We start from the raw sequence: 20632 nt of genomic DNA on the forward strand, positions 1-20632 counted from the left end.
ACGGAGCAACAGCCTGTCTTGCCTGATTAGGGTCTGGCTCCTGACTAAATCGTGACTTCTGAGAAATCGGAACACTTCTTTTAGCAGTGCTGGGTTTCATCCAGCTTGAGGAGTCAAGAGCCACTTTATGAAATCTCTTAACTTCTTTCCCTGGCAGTCCTGAAGTTCAGAGGACTCCTTTACATGGTTAACTATAAAACAAAGCCTGGAATTAACACTTTTCAGACATCACTTGAGTTCCTCTAACCCTAGAGTTTCCATCATGTGTGGAGAAGGTTCAAGCAAAATAGGAACTTAGCAGACGGTGGCAGGTACCAGGGTGTGGCTGCCACTGTCTCCCTTTCTCTTCCAGCAGAAGGAGCCACCTTCCAAAGAAGGGGGGAGGGTGCGGGGGGGGGGGGGACTGAGATTGGAGGAGGCAATAAGAAGAGGGAGGGCAGGGGGGCGGGCGCCGGGGGAGCCCAACGCCAGCCTGCTGCTCGGCTCAGGTTCACACGCGCGCCCGCGCGCCGCCACTGTTTGTACACAGTGCGCTCTTGGCCTCAGGCTCGCTCCCCTCCAGCTCACGCTTCATTGTTCTCCAAGTCAGAAGCCCCGCAGCCGCGGCGGCAGCGGCAGCAGCGTGAGCCGGAGTCACTGCTGGCTGCTCCGCCCGCGGTGCGCGCACGGAAGTCGGGGAGCCGGGAACCCCGGGAGCCCGCGCTCCGCCCGCTGCGCCTCGGCCAGGACCCACCCGCAGCGCCGGCGGAGCCCCAGCCGCTCTCCAGCGCCTCCTCCTCGGCGCACCCCAGCGCAAGCGAAGCGGAGGCAGCGGGGGACACCCTTTCTCTGGGGGCCATCACTCTTTATCATCCCTTCCCAAGAATTTGTTTGAGGAAGCGCTGCGGGAGAAAGGCATCCTCCTGAATCCCTGACAGGGGCGGGGTCTACTGCTGTCCTGCAGGGCCACTTCGCCTACAGTGCCCTCCGCTGCAACCCCGGACCTGCCCGGGTCACGTCTGCGAAACGGAATCATGAAGCGCTTGGTAGCTGCCTGGCTTCTGGTTGGACTCAGCCTCGGTGTGCCTCAGTTCGGCAAAGGTGAGGTGGCTGGGCAGGGGTCGCTGGATGCGGGACGGGCGGGGAGCGCCTTTGGAAATACCGCTCGAGAGACCACAGTGGGTCTTCAAGGCGTGCCTGGAGAGGGGAGTGCCGCGGAGGAGGCGACGCGCCCTAGATACCTAGAGAAAGTGCTAGCAAAGTCCGAGTGGAGTGCCCCAGGCTGAGCCGGGGAGGGGAGAGGGTGTGATCTAGAAAACAAGACTGAGTGGTGGGAGTTGGGGGGGGGGGGTCGTTCTTCCTGAGCTTTCTTTGCCATGGACTCTTTGCGGGACCCTGGCTAGAAAGTGTGAATATTGCTGGCTGATGACAGAACCAAGTGTGTCAAGTGTGCGGGGCCACCAGCTAGCCTGGATAACCGCAGGGCGGTAGGCTGGATGCAGTGCTTTGGCGCAGGGCGGGGGCTGAGGGGGTCTGCCAACCTGGACCCGATATTGAGAGTTTGTGCTGCCAGTGAGATGAGAGAGGTCTACGAACTCCCTGGCTTCCTTTCTCCCCCTTCCTCCTCCTGGGCGCGTGACTTCAATTACAACAACTCAACAACTCCCCTCGCTTCTAACCCCCGGCCTGAGCATTACTGTGCACTCCCTCTGGGTAAGACCATAACTCTTGGTAATAGACAGCTGTGAGGTGCAAACCAACCTTCATGTGCCCCCAGACCAGGAGCCGAAAAGTTGCTCAGGCTGGTCTGCCTGTGCCTTTTCAGGGCTTGCGCGTAAATAGGAAACAAGCAAATAAAATAAAATATCATTAAAAAAAAAAAAAACCCACAAAAAAAAAACAAAAAAAAAAAACAACAACGCAGGACTTCAGTGAGTCTCCTGCTGAGTTGTTTGGGTGACTTTCAGATCCTCTGAGAGATTAGGCTTTGTACATACAAAACCTCTCCAGAACCTTACCAGCAGGTACTGAATTGGAGCCAGGAACCCACCGAGAAAGCAGAGGGGGTTCCAAGATACTGGGTGTCTGTGCCCCTTCTGCGTTCACGGAGACAGGCATAAGACAGGAGAGATCCATAAGAGCATCCTCCACAGACAGCGTTAAGTGGAGAGCTGCGTACACTACACGGATTTAAAACGCTGTGGCTGTAGAAGTATTTGGAATTTAAAAAAACTGCGTTGACTCGGATCCATTTGAGATTAGACTGGGCATTGCCTGGATACTCAATACTGCACAAATGCACCGCCTATGTGCTTTAGATGATAGGTTCTTAGGGGACTATGGTCTGGAAATCTGTGTTGCGGGCAAGATGCCCTCTTAGCCCTCTCTTCAGGACTCAGAAAGGTGGCTAGTTCAGGTGTACTCAGCTCTCTAGAATGTGGCTGGTTTTTTCCCCCCGGGTGTAGAAATGAGTGTGCGATCTGTCTTTGCGTCTGTTTCCAAGCCCAGAGAGTTACCTCTTAGAGGCAGCCAGCCACTCCAGTGAAGGTTAGCATATGGAAATGATTCCGGGGTAGGTCTCCAAGTCTCTAGTGTTAAGGAAAAGAAAAGGCTCCCAAAGCTGTTATTTCCCGTTTCTTTTATTTATTTATTTATTTATTTTTGTCTGTATTCCTTCTGCACTTTGATTCCCTAGCTGGAAGGGAACTGGAAAAGCTGAGGGCACTCCCCTCTCCTCCTTCTATCCCCGCCTCCGTTCCCACCCCAACGGGAACACACACACACACACACACACACACACACACACACACACACACCACACCACACCACTCCACGCTCACGCACACAAGCACCTACACCATGCCTCTGCCACTATATGACCCATATCAGAGGTGGCAGGATGCTAGAGGACCTAATGAGCGAGGGTGCTTGCCAGACCTTTTAGTTGCTAGAGCCTGGGCTTGGACAAATTGCAGCTGTCCTGAGCTTTTGAAGATGCCCACCGAGGGCACAGTTAATACCACCAGTCAAGTGGACCTCGGAGATGTTGCCCGGGCTTTCCAATGTGGTCCTCTAGACAAAGCTCCGAAAACCTATTCCCTCCCATTCTTCAGCAGATTCATCCTTTGTAAGCCACCCTGTGGGTGGAGAGAGCGAGCTTCTGGGAAAGAAAAGGACGTTTTGCATTAGCTCTGTCTGTTAAACTTGCACCTCCCTAATTTTCTTCTTTCAGACCTCTGCAGAAGTCAGAGCTGGGCTTGCCTGATAGTTCAAACAATTAAACTTTTGGAAAACTTACTAAAGCTAGTGTGAACACCGAATTTTACTCTGCTTCTTTCTTACCCCTCCCCCATCGTATATCTATAATTTATCGGATGTCTTATAGGAATTAGTGTTTTCCCTTTGTATGGATTCCAATTTATAGGCACTCATGCCTGGAACTTGATAATGGTAGGTAACTCCTTTTATTAGTAGTCTTTATTTTAAAATTAAACCAATGGATCAGTCAGGTTGAATATTTTATTAACTCCTAAATTATTCATCATTGTGTATTGCTTTAAAAAAATCCAATAACATGCATACAGTTGCTGCAAGCACGTGACATCTTATGCAATCTGTCCCTGTGCCTGCAGTTTGTGCCTGGAGTCTCTAAGCAAACGGCACAATCTAAAAATTTCTAGATGTGCCCTAAATGCTATGAATCATTGGTATTTGCATTCCTATCTTTTAATCAAATGGTGATCTTAGTTAAGTCTACATGAGAAGAAATTAATACCTGAAGAATCTCACTTCGGATGATACTATGCTTCAGTGATTAAGATAGTGATGTTTAAGCTGAAATAACAGGTTTCTGTGGGGATTTCATTATTACATTTTGGGTCTTCACCACCTAATTTGCATGACCATTAACTTTATACTTTAAGAAATAAGTGCTCACCTCAGATTCAAGGTGAAACATTTTAAATTAATTTTAAAATATTATTTCGAAGGTAACAGTTGAGTGAACATAAAATACTCAGCTGTGAGAGTTTGAAAACAGTGTCTGGGCTGCAGCAATACCGTGATATTGCAGAGCTCTTCCTTTGGTGCTGAAAAAGTTCTTATGTAGATATTTCCTTAAAATTGAAGTCTATTTTGTCTAGAAACATAATATGATTTGGTGAAAACATGTACAATAGAAATGGGGAAGTGAAATGAAAGAGTTTGTTCTTCCTTCTCAATCTTAAAGTTACAAGATTTCCCAGGCAGGCAGCTGCAGTGCATTTCTGAACATTTCCTCAAATTAAGATGCCTATATTTTCATTAAATATCTTAAGATGAATGTCTATATAGCATTAGTATCTAGCAGATTCAGTGAATATTTTTAATAAAGTTGACCCATCTCTCTAGGTTATAATTTTTACTAATCATAAAAATCTAGCAATACACAGGATTAACATATACATGACTAAAATGAAAGAGCTACTAAGCACCACCACAAAACATACTTGCTGGGTTTAGTGCTTAAATTCCTCCAAATTCTGACTTCCTTGACAGTTACTACGATAACAATGTTAATTGGGTAATTTGTTCTTGAGATGCCTCATCCTTTAAATGCATGCTAATAATGGCATTAACTGTATATGCAGTCACTTGTGTACATATTTTAAGCCTCAGGAGAGTTTTCTAAAGCCTAAGAAAGTGGTGCTGGTATTGGTCACTGCACACACTTGCAGGTGCTATAGCTTTGAGTATGATTTATGATATAGCAGTTTTATTGTATCCTTGCAAGAAAAAAACTGTTTAGGCTTCTGAGTACAGTTCAAGGGAGAGTTGAAGGGAGGAAAGAGAATGGGAGAAGGATGCAGTTACATTAAAATCTCATCTCAAAAACAAAAATAAATAAATAAATAAATAAATAATAAACAAAAAGGATAAAATGTGAAAAATAGGAAATATTGCCAGTATGCAATTTGTACTAAAACTTCTATTGTAGCTATCAACTTACCCTTTTTCAATAGCTAAATAGTTTGAAATTTGGCACATTTATGAAGAGATATGAAACCAGCCATGCTATTCTTACTATTGAGTTCTGAGCTGTGTTTTTAGGAAGATGCCCGGCACATTTCTTCCTGTGCTGTTCTTTTTCACAGCCTGTGGGATGGCAGTGACACAGCATCCCTAATGGAAGTAAATGTATTTATGAACAAAATCAAAGGAATGCCATTGTGAAGTGGGGTGGTCAGTAAAGTGTTTGAGTGGTTACTAAGGATGCTAGAAATCACCACTTAATTGTTCCTGAATGTCTGTATAAAAACCTTTGGTTCCAGAGTTGTGGAAGGGCAAAGACTGAAATCCACTGTGCCCTCACCAGCAGGTGTCAGAATAATCAATGGAGATATTTTTAAAGATCGTTGAAAGACCCAAAAGAGGTAAATAAAAAATACTAGCCTGCAAATCTACATAAAATACTCTCCACTGTCTAGGAAACTAGTGATAGCTCTCATCAGTCCCCAAGAAAGATAGAGGAAGTAAGTTGTCAGGACGGACAGCTGTAACTAGTATTTTAAGTTAGAGACACAGGTGCCACAAAAGGATTCACACACTTTGGGGAACCCATTACCTTTCCAGGGTGTTTCTTAGTGCCTTCTGAGGAAAAAGACATAGAATGTGGACGGATTTGTGGTCAAACAATTATTCCTGGCAATTTTAGCATGATTTCTAAGTTTCTTCTCCATGCCTACTCTAAGTTTCATATGTATATGTTCTGTTAAGCTGATTTACATGTACGTACACATTCATCCAGATCTCTGTACACATCTGCTTAGGTGGAAAACCCTGAGTGCCTATCTTTTTTCCTATACTGATGCTTCTGTAAAGTTTGCAGCACTCGAACTTATATAAAGCATATGGTCAAAGGGGACTGAATACAGATAGATTCATCTTTGTCTTCATCCATCTCAGATAGTTATTAATATGTACAGATAGATAGATAGACCTATTATATAGCAATGTCTGTAAGTTACTCAAAATCATTTTTAATTTATATTTATCAAACTTTTGTCACCTTTCATCTGTTGATAAATCCCTTCAATCTGTATTACAGACTCACCATTATATTCTTGCTATGAGTTATCTCCAGATTCCAAGTGGTCATTGACATGCCAAATCTATTTTCAGTGGCCTTCTTCCTGTGTTAACATTCCCTGAAGTCAAAATGAAAATCTTCAATTCTGTCTTTCCCATTTTGCTTTTTTTCATCTCCCTCCCACTTCCTTGGTGGGCTGGAACTCTGACATAACATCTAGTATAAAATCAATTTGACATTTTGTTATTAAAAGACTGTAAATTTACAAAACACTATGAATTTGTCATTTTTCTATTTGGAAGGAGAAAAATGAGAATGAGAACATAGTGCCCTGTTACCCAATCCCTGAAATTTAGAACAGTGAAAATCAATTAGGATCTGAATTGAAGAGCAAGTGAAGGGTTTTATTGCTCACTTTGATCACAAAGTCTTGCCTAAAACTATCACCTGGGCAGTTGAACATGTGCACCTAACAGAAGTCACCTGTCTCACAGTTTCATCTGGGTAACCCATGGTTGGAAGCACAGAGGAAAGAATGAGAAACTCTTGACCACATAATGTAGAGTTCACATTTGTGATTTAGATTATAAATTATATACATATATATATTTGACCTTGAAATTCCCTGTCTTTAAACTACATCAGGAAATTGAAAAAAACATGAAGCTATAGGTTTAATGAGATGGTGGGAGGAATGAATGCCTTTAAAGACATTCACCTCTGAAAGTTTAGTATACTAATTGATACAAGTATTGGTTGCCCATCTAGATGAAACCTGATTGCAGCATGTTCACCATTGGTGGGTACAAAAACATGGAAGTATTTATATATATTAATATTAAAGGATTGCTCCACATGTTTAAGTTTGGAAATCTGCTTTATTGTGAAGTAGTTAGAAATCTGAGAAATGTGCTTGTTAGGCAATTTATTTTCTCACTATGCCATAGAAAACATTGCTTTGTAAATTTTTCTCTAGAATAATCAAATGAAGGTGATAGAAAACAGTTTAGCATTACAGAAAAGTAGTTGATCTCAGAATTCGGATAAGGTGGCCTGCAATTACTAGACTACCTTTCCCAGACAATGCACTGCTGCTTTCTGCTTAAATATGTGTTAATAGAGTGATAGTGATGGCATTGGGGTTGTGCAACAGAGATAGATACCTTGTGCACCAGTGAGCACAGAGGATTTAACTATAAGAATACCAGTGAAGGCTTCTGACACACCAAAGCATTTCAGAATGAGGTTGTCACTGTGCTGAAAGATTCACTTCTCTTTACTCATTCTGTACTCTGAAACAGTTCTCTATCAAAGTGATTGATTACTTATTTATTCATGAGTGGGAAGGCCATGGTTCACTCTCTGGTTACATGAGATGTGCTGAGGTTAGAGGCAGTCTTTAAATGGTGTTAGGTTGTCCTGCAGTCCTTAAGGTTTCTGCTTCGTATTTGACAAAGTGGTTTATTTTTAGAATGAAAAATAATCCCTTAAATCCCTTCCTCCTCTGAGCTTACAATGACTGTTTAGACTTTGCTCATACTGGAGATTATTGAGGTCAGCTGTAGTAAAATGGGCTCCTGACATTTGAACGAGAAAATCCAAATAATCAAATGGAAATATTGGATTGGAGAATATTTTTAAAACAAATGGATCCATTCCTTTTGTCATAAATAGTCCTGTTTGTAGTTTGAGTATGACTGTCAGTCACAAATATGTGTTAATTTTGTCAACATATGTTTCTCTAATTATAAGTATATTATTTTCCTGTATATAAAATTTCTATAACTGAACTCATGCATTATAAACCCCAGCTTTCTTGGAATGTTTTACAACAACAAACAGAAGCAGATCACCATTCAGATGCTTTAATATTTATATTCCAAATTCTCATTTCACACTGATGCTGTCTTTACTGCCTTGAATTATCATAGCATAGGTTAAACAACAAAATAAAATAACAGTAACAAAAACAAAGTTTTTTTAATACTTCTTTAATTGCAGGGAGATGTCACCCACACCCACATCACTGTTTTTAGAAAGTAAGTGCCCGGTTGGTTGTTTTTGCTCTTTTGGGGGGCATACCACACAGTTCCCAAATAAATCACACATGGAGGCTTATTCTTACTTATAAATGCCCAGCCTTAGCTTGGCTTGTTTCTTGCCAGCTTTCCTTAACTTTAATTATCCTGCCTACCTTTTGCCTCTGGGCTTTCCTTTTCTATTCCTGTATCCCTTTGTTTCTTACTCCATGGCTAGCTGTGTAGCTGGGTGACTGGCTCCTGGAGTCCTCCTCCTACTCTGGATACTTCTTCTTCTCCCAGATTTTTCCTTCTATATATTCTCTCTACCTGCCAGCCCCAGCTATCTGTCCTCCTGCCTTGCCATTGGCCATTCAGTTCTTTATTAGACCTTCAGGTGTTTTAGACAGGCACAGTAACACAGCTTCACAGAGTTAAACAAATGCAACATGAACACATGTAACACACCTTAAAGTAATATTCCCCAACTTTCCCCCCTTTTTCTTCTAAACAAAAATGAAAGGTTTTAACTTTAATATATTAATACTGTATATAATAAGAACAATTGTCAAGTAAAAAACACATTCACAACGTACCGAATTCCAATTCACTTTTGTCTGGTAAATTTAAAGAAAATACTCCATAATCTATACTGTTTTACTAAATCCAATTTTTATACCTAATTTACTTTCTATCATATCTAAGGAAACTGCAAATATGACTATCTAGTCTTCAACTCCATTAAATGCTCCAGAAGAATGTAATATTATTTAAGTAAACAAAGTGTGTTGCAAACAACTTCTAAAAACTCTATATTTGAAAGAGTAATCTGACTGTCTGGACAGTTATCCAAAGTTAGTCTGCAACATTGGGGCATCCATCTTCATCCTACAGGCCCACAGTATTTGGCAGACTTTTCAATGAAGCAGGAAATTTGAAAGACTATCCCACCTATATTAGCAAAATTTGTCAGTCACTTTTCTCTGTGTCCTGCAGAATGTCTGGCAGTTTCTTCTGTGAAGCAGGTACCCTGAAGAACCATCCAACCTTGTTCTGGCAAAGTTCATTGGTGACTTTCCTTTGGGTCCTGCATGTCTAGTTTATATAACATACTGTCAAGCAGTCCAGGCAAGAACAGCTTCTTGTTCAAATGGCTAGCCTTGCCACATTGAAAGCAAATAAGGAGTTTCTTCAATGCTCATGATCTCAGAAGTAAATTTGGTGCTGCCAGGAGCAGACATGTCTCATTGTTATGAAAGCCCTAAGTTAACAAAACATTTTAAATGCCATATTCTGTAGGTGTTTGAAAGGTTTAAAGACCATCTATCTAAAATATATCTCTATGTGATCTGGAAAGCATAACTAACATATCTACAAATTTGATTGTTATAAATGACTAACCACTAAAGTGTTTCCTGATTATTCTATGTAGTTTGTAATAATAGCTTTCAAAAACTAAAACTTCACCCCACATTTCCAAATGAACTGCATAGGCACAATACCTCAAACAAAAAATAGAAACATACATAAAGCATGTTGTAACAAAGATAACCTTAAATTTTTATCAATATACAAAAATCTTTTAAATAAGAGTAGAAATGTATATACAGTGTAACAAAAATAACTTTAAATTTGTATCAATATTCTATATTCCCCTAAATGATAGCAAACATCTATAGCCCACCAAATAACCAAAAATCACCCACACCTCCCAACTCTTTCTCTAGACTACTTTCTGCTGGCTGTAGGTGAAGGCATCATTTTAGGGGTCCCTGAGAATGTTTTGAGATAATGACCAAGTCCTGGGAAGACCAGCAGTATCTTTTGTTGATAGATGTCACCTGTCAAGATTCAGGAGGTCTCCTGTGATCAAACGTGATACATATTATTCCTGAAGGAATTCACAACCTCTTGTCTCCTGTGGAAACAAAACTCCAAAGTATTTTTGATTTCCATTTGACAATTTTTTTTACTTCTTTTTTAAGGTTAATGCATTTCTAAAGTATCTAAATTGGTTTAATTTAGCAGTTCCGTTCACAATCCCGTATCTCCTAGCAGCTGTCTTTTGCTTCTTAAAAATCAAAAAAAATTCAAAATCAACACAATAGCATACAGGATGCAGACTCCCTGTGCATTTCCCATCTCTATGTGGCCTATTCATTTTTATTATTTTCTTCTCTCTTTAAAGACTTTATTTTTTAACTATTCTTTTTTTCTATGACTGTACCCTTTTACTTTCCTTAAGCCTATGCATATTATTAAACACACTGTAACTTGTTTAGGAGATTTTCCCCATCTAGACCTCTTGTATTGTGTATCTCTAGTCTTTTTTGACCTCGGGAGCAAACTTTAAACTGCTAAGCCAAATTTCAAACTGCTAGGACCTCCAGCTGTGGCTTTAGTGGCTGGCTCTGCTCACTTCTAGGGTCCTGAAAGTTGAGCCTAGGGCTCAGGGCTCAGAGGTATGTGACCAAAAACTGCATTAAGCCTTCCTAGAGCTGTATAATGCCAATGCTTGCCCTGTGGCAAGCGTTTTAACTTAGTTTTTTGTTCTTACCTGACCTATTGACTGCTCAAGGGCTTGCTAGCAGGCAGAGACTCTTAAAGGAGCTCTATCCTCTTTTTTTCCTCAGCTTTCTTAAGCCCTGTGTGGAAATATGGGCCCACCTTGGAATGCCAAAATGTTATTGCTTATTTCTGCTCTTTTGGGGGGCACACCACACAGCTCCCAAATAAATCACACACAGAGGCTTATTTTTACATATAAATGCCCAGCCTTAGCTTGGCTTGTTTCTTGCCAGTTTTCCTTAAATCATCCCATCTACCTTTTGCCTCTGGGCTTTTCCTTTTCTATTCCTGTTTACCTTTCTTTTTTCTTACTCCATGGCTTACTGTGTAGCTGGGTGGCTGGCTCCTGGAATCCTCCTCCTTCTTTTTCTGCAGATTTCTCCTTCTATATATTCTCTCTGCCTGCCAAACCCACCTATCCCTCCCCCTGCATTGCCATTGGCCATTCAGTTCTTTATTAGACCATCAAGTGTTTTAGACAGGCACAGTAAAATAGCTTCACAGAGTTAAACAAATGTAACATAAACAAAAGCAGTGCATCTTAACATAATATTTCCCAATGGTGCACATTTGGAGTGCATTATTATTCTTATTTTAAATTCATTTATTTTTATTTTACATGCATGTATATATTTTTCTTCACATATGTGTGTGAACTATTTGTATGTTTGGTGCCCAGGCAGGCCAGAAGAGGTTGTCAATTCCTCTAGGACTGACTTATAGTGAGTCACTACATGGGTTTTAGGAACTGAGCCTGGATCCTATGAATAACAGTAAAGGTTCTTGCCTTCCAAGTCATCTCTTGGGCCTTATAAGTGCACATTTTAAATAGCACTGTCTACACACACACACACACACACACACACACACACACACACACACACACAATAGGTCAATGACCATATCTGACACTTTAAAAGTGTGGGAGGTGGGAGGAGAGTGGGATCTGTGGTTATGTAAAATAAATAGAAAATTTCTTAATAATAAAAGAAAAAAAGTATATGTTACTCATTTCATGTAATGATTTCTTGCAATCTGTGTTTTAGAATAAACATAATTTGAAATTATTTTTCAACCCTTCTCAAAGAGAGAGCACTGATTAATATATATATATATATATATTAATATACTATTTATATATATTAATACCAAACAGGATAAAAAAGTGGCTTTTATGCTTGTTGTAAATCTTTAATTCAGAGAAATGTGACTTCTAAACAACAGATTCCTTTATTCGATGCACATTTCTGATGTCCTTTTTGTCTGCATTTTTTCCAAAACAGCAATGATTTTTCAGTAATAATCCTATTTTTTATTCTTCCTTCTTTTTACATGAAGATTCCCACCATAGAAGCATAAGCATCATTATACACAAGTTAACAAGAGTCATTTACTCAGAGAGTTTTGTGAAGTAGGATAAATAAGTCTGAGATGCATTCTACACATTGCATTGTTGTAGGTTCCAGTATGTTGAGTACCATCACTCAACCAGGCAGGTGCTGCTGTATTTGACAAATAAAAAAAGATAAAAAGATAACTTCTATGATCAGAGAAGACTAAGTCACTTATAAGCTAGAAAGTACAGTGCGACATGAAGAAGGTAGAACAAACAGTATTTACAGGCATGAGGAAGGAGGGGTGTAGGCTATGGACACAAGGTATGAAAGAGGATATAAAGATATATTTTTATATTTCTAACTTGAATTCACAGATATTTTGACTGTTGGTGGGAAAGTGATTAAAATATACTTAATGTCGTAAGTCAAAAGTTTCAGTGTGAAGCCTCACAACTTCCGTTTGGATAGCAATTGTAATTATGTATATATTTGTTTAGTTTTATAGAATTTGAGTCTGATTAATTTGAGTGCTTGATGTTTTTATTTACTTGCAATTTTCTTATAATAAAGCTTATCTGAAAACTTCAAAATATTGCAGATCAAATCTGCACCTATAACTACCAAATGATGTTGTCAGGCAATAAATTACGCACTGTGTATTGTGGAGATATGTTCTAAATTTTATTATTTGTAAAAACACAAATGTTCTATAAAACCACCAGTTAATATCTAATTATTTTAAAAGGTAAGATTTATACTTGGGGTATTATTTGATATATTAAATAATTTACAAGAAAATTTTAATAAGTTAAAATTTAAGAAGAAAAGTGTCATAAAGCTCTTCCCACATGCAGAAATAAACTAATTTTCTCTTTATACAGAAGAGTTAGTAATATGTCTTCTAGTACACATTTCTAGTAATGGCACTGAGAAAGGGACTCTTGGGAAATGGTTTGCAGCACAGATTTTTGGCAACGTCTTCCCTTTAAATTTTATCCTAGTATGATTATTATGATTGTGCTCCAGAATTCTGCCACTCCTCTGCTTGATTCTAGGGTTATTGAGTATAATGTATAGGGATATAATGTTTCTGGCAATTTCAGTTACATAACATGGTGCAAAGTGATTTTAAGAGACAACACAGTTTTTACTTTTTGCCACTTTAGTGGAAGTATTTAACTGGCCACAGACAAGTGTGTGACATATCTATATCGTCTATACCACCCTCATTTAATTTTATTTCTATGCAACCTATTGAGAAAAGTAAGCTAAGAGCCAAGTATCCTGTAATCCACATATTGAGGAGGAAGCAGGAGTATCACAAATTCAAGGATTACACAGTATCAACCTGTCTTTAATAACCAGAGATGGAGGGACATCTCATTGGCTAAGAGCATTGGCCCCAGAAGACACAAAATCAGTTTCCCTCACCCATAGTGTGTCTCATACAATCTCTAACTCCAGTTCTAGGGATTCAGTACCCTCTTCAGGTTTCTATAGACAACATCTGGACATTATTTTACTTATTTATTTATTTAAAAAAATGAAACAGGGTAAAGTTCAAGGAAGATCAGCAGCATGCCAAGGCCCTGAGTTCTTTGCCCAGCATTATAAAAACCATGCTGTAGAGAACCCGCGGTTCAAGAGCTCTAATGACCTGCATGTACATCTCAGAGCAGGGATAGCCTGTGCTTGATGCCAGCTACCCCCAGCTGCCACCCAGCAGCCGCTGAGGTGCTTAGACGTTCTGCATTGTCCTCAGTTTTTAGAATGAGGAGATATGAAGATGTTGGCTGATGTTCATTTTCCAAAATTATCCCAAGCGCCTACAGCAGTTCTTAGTATCTTAGTTTTCTCTGTCATCTCCCCCTCATTAAAGCCTGCCACTGAATCTGGTGCCATCCATTAATTCCTAGCTCCGATGGCTGTCATCACTGTGTTTTAGATAATATAGAATTTTAGATGATGTAGAATTAAAGTAGACTTTTGATAAAGTGAAATCACTCAGCTACACGTGTTTTAAATTTCTCATCCTCCCATCCCCCACTTCCTACCAGGTTCTGTACTTTCCCTGACTCCACTGACTCCACTGTGGTCACCACAGTGATTTTTACTCCTGTTGATCCTCTTTCCCTACCTGGTCTCTGTGTTTAGTCACCTCATGGGGTAAAAATTACTGTTTAGGAATTTCTCCATTGATTTAGTTGCCTGGATGATTTCACTACTTTTGCCATCATTAAACCTATAAATGAAGTCATTTCTAAAGTTCTGTTCCTGACCGTCACTAATTGGTGCTAAGATATTTTTATCCCTGGTACTTTGGCCCTTGGGAACTACTCCTCATGCTGAATTGACTTGACCAGCCTGAATTCAGGGAGAGGAGCTTGTTCTTAAGGTAGCTTGATATGCCATGCTTTGCAGATGCCCATGAGGGGCCTGCCCCTTTCTGAGTGAATATGGAGGAGGGATGGATAGAGGGGATGGAGAGTAGGAGGAGAGGAGGGAGCAGAGGCTGTGGTTGGGATGTAAATACATAAATATGAGAGAGAGAGAGACAGAGACAGAGACAGAGAGACAGAGACAGAGAGACAGAGACAGAGAGACAGAGAGAGAGACAGAGAGAGAGACAGAGAGACAGAGAGAGGGAGACAGACAGACAGACAGACAGACAGACACTGTAAAAATCCACATTCCTGAAATTTCAGTTTGGCTAAGGTTGAATGGGCTCTGGAGAGAAATGAAGCAGAAAATTAGGAGGTGGTTAACTGAAATATGGAGGCATTGCACGAAATGCAATATGAGTGTAATTTTGCCAATTATAAACTTTGTAGTGTAACCATGGGAACAATTTGAAGGAAAGTAGAAGGCAAAATGGAAGAAAAAGCCTCAAGACAGCAAATGGTCCACTATTGGAAACATCATGTGTGAGGGTATTAAAGCCAAAATAAATGTGTGATGATCAGTGATGGGAAGGAGGAGAGAAGAGGGGAAATAAGGGATGAGAGGATGTGGTAAACTTCAGGAAGATATAAAGTAGACACAACGGGAAATAAAGGTGAGTGACATGAGTTTCATCTCTGGCTTTTAGCAAGGAAGGGAACAGCATATTCTGGAAATGACACTGGAAAACAGGGAAATACCACTTTTTCAAATCTGAATGTTTATTTGAGAAGAAATGTTATAGAGTTGAGAGTACGGAAGAGTAAATAGTGATGTGGAAGAGTTGATTTCTTAGACTGGTCCAGGCACTTCTCCTTCCCACAATCCTTAGCCTACCATTTTGGCATATTCAACTTAAAATAGATGATTTATCTTAAAGGAGAGAGGCTTTATGTGTTTATACAAAACAACTTTTATAAACCTTAAATAAATCTAAAGGATTATATACTTAGAAAGATAAGACTGTACACTGAGATCATGGCAATTTAACCGCATCAAATATAGGCCTATTAAATTTATATTCAGGAACCATTTCACTGTAGCATAACTACAGAAATGCTTCAAATCCACAAAAGTATCTCTTCTAAATTTAGTGCTCTGCTGGGGGCATAGAGAGCTCTGCAGTTCTTCCCTGACCCACTTTAGAGCTGTTAAGACTTGTATCTTATGTATTTTGAGGTCAGTGTTTAGTGGTTACAGGAAATGTCTTATCTGATTGGGGGCCCTAATTCTTGGTCGTTTTGAGATCATTTGTCTAAATGATTCTTACAGAAAACAATTAATGTAATTTCCACCCTTTTAATGAATTTGCTTAATGTACAGAAAGATTCCTTTATCCTCAAATTTCAGTGTTTCGAATATTTGTAAACCATAATGTTTCTTCTTTATTATCTCACATGCTGGAATTGGACATGCTCTCCTCCCTTCTGTGGTTCTTGTAAGCCATTGCATTTATCATCTTGGTTGTTTCATTTGAAATCAATCCCATTGGCCTACCGATTTATACACAAGCTTGCCAATTTCAACAGAAAAAGTCCAGTTCTATGCTTACTTAAAACACTGCAGTACACACTATTCTTAATTTTTAAAAATTTGAAACTAGCAGTTACTTTTTAGTATGTTATCTCCTGTTTGTTTATTTAATTTTTCTTGGAGGTGACCTCTTTCTAGATAATACAGAGGTAAGGCATAGGCCCCTTTTTCATAATTGTATCTTGTCCACTTGATTTCACCGCAACTTGACTTGTTGGTTTCAGCTTTGCGTTTGGTGTATTCATTCCTCTCGTGATGTGGGCTCTGTAAGCCTTGATGTTAGAGTAGCGAGATTCATCACCTGCAGATGTCACCTGCGATTTGCTGCTTTTTTCATGTATGTAAATAGTAACACAATATACAGATTCCTACTGTTAGCTGTTTGTTTGTTTTTGTTTTGTTTTGTTTTGTTTTGCTTTGATTTGTTTTTCAAGACAGGGTTACTCTGTGTAGCTTTGCACCTTTCCTGGAACTCACTTGGTAGACCAGGCTGGCCTCAAACTCACAGAGATCCGCCTGCCTCTGCCTTCTGAGTGCTGGGATTAAAGGCCTGTGCCTCCACCGCCCGGTTCCTACTGTTAACTTTTAATTTCATATTTCTTCTTTTGGGGTCTTCCCTTATTATCTTAAAACCATCACTCACTCCTATTTGTATAAAATTTTATCTGCTTCTGTATCCATTTCTGGCTGTCTCTCATATTCTGCCATGTTTCTTTCCCAGAACAGTATTCAGCTGAAATTGCACAGTCTCAGAGAATTGCTAGGAAATTGTCTTCCCTAAAGAATTTAGGCTCTGCCAGTTGGTGGGGCGGTGGTGGCACATGCCTTTAATTCCAGCACTTGGGAGGCAGAGGCAGGTGGATCTCTGTGATTTTGAGACTAGCCTGGTCGACAGAGTGAGATCCACGTTAGGCACCAAAAACTACACAGAGAAACCTTGTCTTGAAAAACCAAAAATTATGCTCTATGCTCTAACCTAGATAACACAGACACAGACATACACATACACACATGTACACATCCATCCACACACACAAATATACACACAATATGCTCACACCTCACACTCCAGATATATGCTCAAATACTCTATGCTTTAAAATTGCTGTTGTCTAATCACTTTGAGTTCACTTAATGTATTTTGTACTGTGATCTGTAAGTTTAAGGAAGGCAGAATAAACACTTTTTTTAATTAATTAAAGTATGTATATCCCCAATCCCATGTTTTAGCAGTAAACATTCCGTGTTAATATTTGCTGAACTTGCCGGGCAGTGGTGGCGCACGCCTTTAATCCCAGCACTCAGGAGGCAGAGCCAGGAGGATCTCTGTGAGTTCGAGGCCAGCCTGGGCTACCAAGTGAGTTCCAGGAAAGGTGCAAAGCTACACAGAGAAACCCTGTCTCAGAAAAAAAAAATGCTGAACTTACATGATCTAGTTTTCCTATTCATTTCTAATTTCTGAATATTTTTTAAAAAGAAGCTTTATGTTCAAATCTTTATCTAACTGAACAAAATAACTGTGATTGTATATGAAGAAATGGAGGACTTCAAATCTAATTACACAGCAAAGGATTGATAAAAGTATGCATATCAAAATCAAAATCCTGAAGGGCATTTTTTAATTGTGAGATAGACGCTGCAGGTAGCCCTTTGATCTGCTAATCGAAGTATCTGGACAATCAGTACCTTAAATTCTACCAGAAATAACTTTCCTGCATCCATCACTCTTGTCTCCTCCCACCGTGCCCTTGCACCTGCTGATACCTAAAGCTCCTGGCAGAGAGGGCTAAAGACAGCACCTGGCTTCGTTGTCTGCCCAGGATCCAGGAGCATTGGAAACAGCTCTGTTTAGAATTGTGTGTGTAATACAATCTGGATATCACTGCAAACTGCTGTCCACTCCCCTAGGCAATCACAGTGATACTGCTCTTAAATGTTCCTGTGGTTCTGAAACTATATACGTAGTTGTGAGTCCAATAATTGTGGGATTTCTACACTCAGCTTGAAACTAAAAGGAAATTTCTTTCTAACAAGGTCTGTACAGAGTAAAAATGGTAAAGAATAAAATGTTTGCTTTTTTCGTGTGATAAGAAAGAAACTTGGGAGGCTTTTATATTTTTTAATTTGGATAAGAGAATTAATTTATTACTCTTATTTTTGTTTAAAATATATTTAAAGTTTTCTTACTTTGAATGCATAGCAATTATATGGTCATTGCAATAAAACTATTTAATGGTGGCATTTGCCATTCTGCCGAGACCTTTTCAAATAAATGTTTCTACATAATATGTTTGACAAGGAAGTAGTATATATCACATAGACTTTGTTTCTCTTTTATGTTGATAAAATGCACATAGCATAGAATTTTCCATTAATGTATTTTAAGTTTACTGTCAACAACTCTGTCTCCATTACTACCTTCATTTTGTAGAGTTAACATCATAGACAAATAAAGTAATGCCTGCCTGTCTTCCTCATGGCCTTCTCCCATTCCCAAGTCAATCATAGTTCCTTTTTGTGTCTCAGGCTCTAATTTTTATCGAAAATAATTTTGTAAACAATATGTTCTAACCATGGTTTGCCTTTCCTCTTCTCCCCCAGATCCTCACATGACTGTCCCACACATCCAGCTCCAGGCCTTCTTTCTCTTCCTTTTAGAAAATAGACATTTAAAGAAGAAGCAAAACAAAATATTCAAAACAAACAGAAAAAAAATGAAAAAGCAAGAGAGACATGCAAACACATACACAAACAAAAAAAAAAAACCAAAAACCATAATATTTAAGCAAAAGTAAGGCAGAGAACAAAGCAAAATAAAACAAACAAACAACAACAAAAAAGAACCCAGGAAGGAAGCAAGACCCTCCAAATTTACCATTGAGCTCATTTTTTGCTGACCATCTACTACTGTTGGGCATCCACCTGTCCTTAAGTGTTGCTTGTATTCCTATTGAGATCCCTTTGGTGAAAACCAATTCTCCTTTGTTACTGGTTGACACTTGGAGATCACTTCTGGGTTAGGGATGAGGGCTGTGGGCTTCTCTCCACTTCCCCTCTCAGCACTGAGACTCCATCTGACTTGGACTTGTGCAGACCCTATGCATGCTTCTACAGTCTCTGCGAGTTCATACGTGTGTCGGTCCTGTTGTGCCTAGAAGATGCTGTTTCTTTGCTGTCTTTCATACCTCCTGTATCTTGCAATCTTTCTGCCTCCTCTTCCAAACCTTTCCCTGAGCACTACAGGGAGGAGGTTCATGGAAACATCCCATTTAACGCTAAATGTTCCAAGGTGTCTCAATCAGAACTTCATCCAGATTAATTAGTTCTAATCTTCTACATGAGGACGTCTGTGATGTTGTCTGAATGAGACACTGATCTGATTTCCAGCCTGGTGTGGCCAACCATGTAGAAAATGTTCCCAGGTAGGCAGCTGACACAAAGGTATGGATTGGGCCAAAGGAGGGGTGGGTCCGAATGTGTTCATAGAAAGGAGGAAAGCAAGTCTGTTGCAAGATTCTGGGGAGTCCTTAGGATGGGCCTTAGGGAGTCTCACCATAGTTTCTACATCTATGTTTTTTACCATTCTTAGTGGCTCACATATGTGAAATAATATCACACAGAATTTTTATGTGTGTCACAACTGATGGAAATGTAATTCTGTATGCTGTGAATGTGTGTTATTCTGATTTGGTTGATAGATAAAACACAGACTGGCCAGTATCCAGGCAGGAAGTATAGTGCAAGTGGGATGAGCAGAGAGCAGAATTCTGGGAACAGGAAGGCTGAGTCAGGAGTCACCAGCCAGACACAGAGGAAGCAAGATGTGAAGGCAGAACTGAGAAAAGGTACCAAGCCATATGGCTAAACATAAGTAAGAATTATGGGTTAATTTAAGTGTAAGAGCTAGCCAATAGTTAGTCTGAGCTAATGGCCAAGCTGTTTTAATTAATATCAGCCACTGTGTGTTTACTTGGGTTCAAGCGGCCACAGGGCTATGGGAGCTGGGCAGGACCAGGAAAACTTCAGCTACACACCCATGAATCTTAATGTACTGTCAATGCACACCCATGCTGTGTATGTGTTCACATTACCTTTATAAGACAGAATAAGCTTCTAACATATATCCATTCCTGTCCATTCCTTCTTCCCTGGACACTTGGGTGATCTCACATTGTAACTATTGGTAAATGCTTTTGTTTCCAGTGGAAACCCAAACTGGAATTACTGCATTCTGGGTTAATACTATTTTTTGATTTATGAAGACTTGTCTTAGAGGTTTCCATATAGTTTCAGCATTTTTGTTTTTATTTACAAACAGAATACATGTGTTTTAATATTCCTGTACCCTTCACATAACTTGTCATTTTGAGCTATGATAGTAGACATCCTAAAGTTGCGGTAGTCTATTATTTATTTATTTATTTATTTATTTATTTATTTATTTATTTATGAATTTTGTATGGGAATGCTTCATTCACATCCATACACTCTTTTCCACAAGCTCCCCTGTGTCACCATACCCTGTTAAATTCATCATTTATATAAATATGTATTATTGATTATTATATACTTTATTATTTATTATATACATATTTATAAATGTATGTTGTAGACTAAAGTTTTTCTGTGTCCCACCCTGCCCATAGCAGCTTATAAAACAATCATTCAGATGGTTAACATTAATTACAAAC

General features: G+C 39.5%; 1 protein-coding gene across 3 annotated transcripts in view; it reads left to right on the plus strand.

Moving 5' to 3' along the window:
* Positions 1 to 450: 450 nt before the first annotated feature.
* Edil3 (EGF like repeats and discoidin domains 3) overlaps positions 451 to 20632 on the plus strand; it is a 435127-nt gene continuing 414945 nt past the window's right edge. For all 3 annotated transcript variants that reach the window (XM_036207034.1, XM_036207035.1, XM_036207036.1), the window contains exon 1: positions 451 to 1080. In XM_036207034.1, coding sequence (XP_036062927.1) covers positions 1014 to 1080 — 67 coding nt within the window. In that variant the 5' untranslated portion in view covers positions 451 to 1013. The remainder of the gene's footprint in view (positions 1081 to 20632) is intronic.

Source organism: Onychomys torridus, chromosome 15, assembly GCF_903995425.1.
Source record: "Onychomys torridus chromosome 15, mOncTor1.1, whole genome shotgun sequence".
In the NCBI taxonomy this organism is placed as follows: domain Eukaryota; kingdom Metazoa; phylum Chordata; class Mammalia; order Rodentia; family Cricetidae; genus Onychomys; species Onychomys torridus.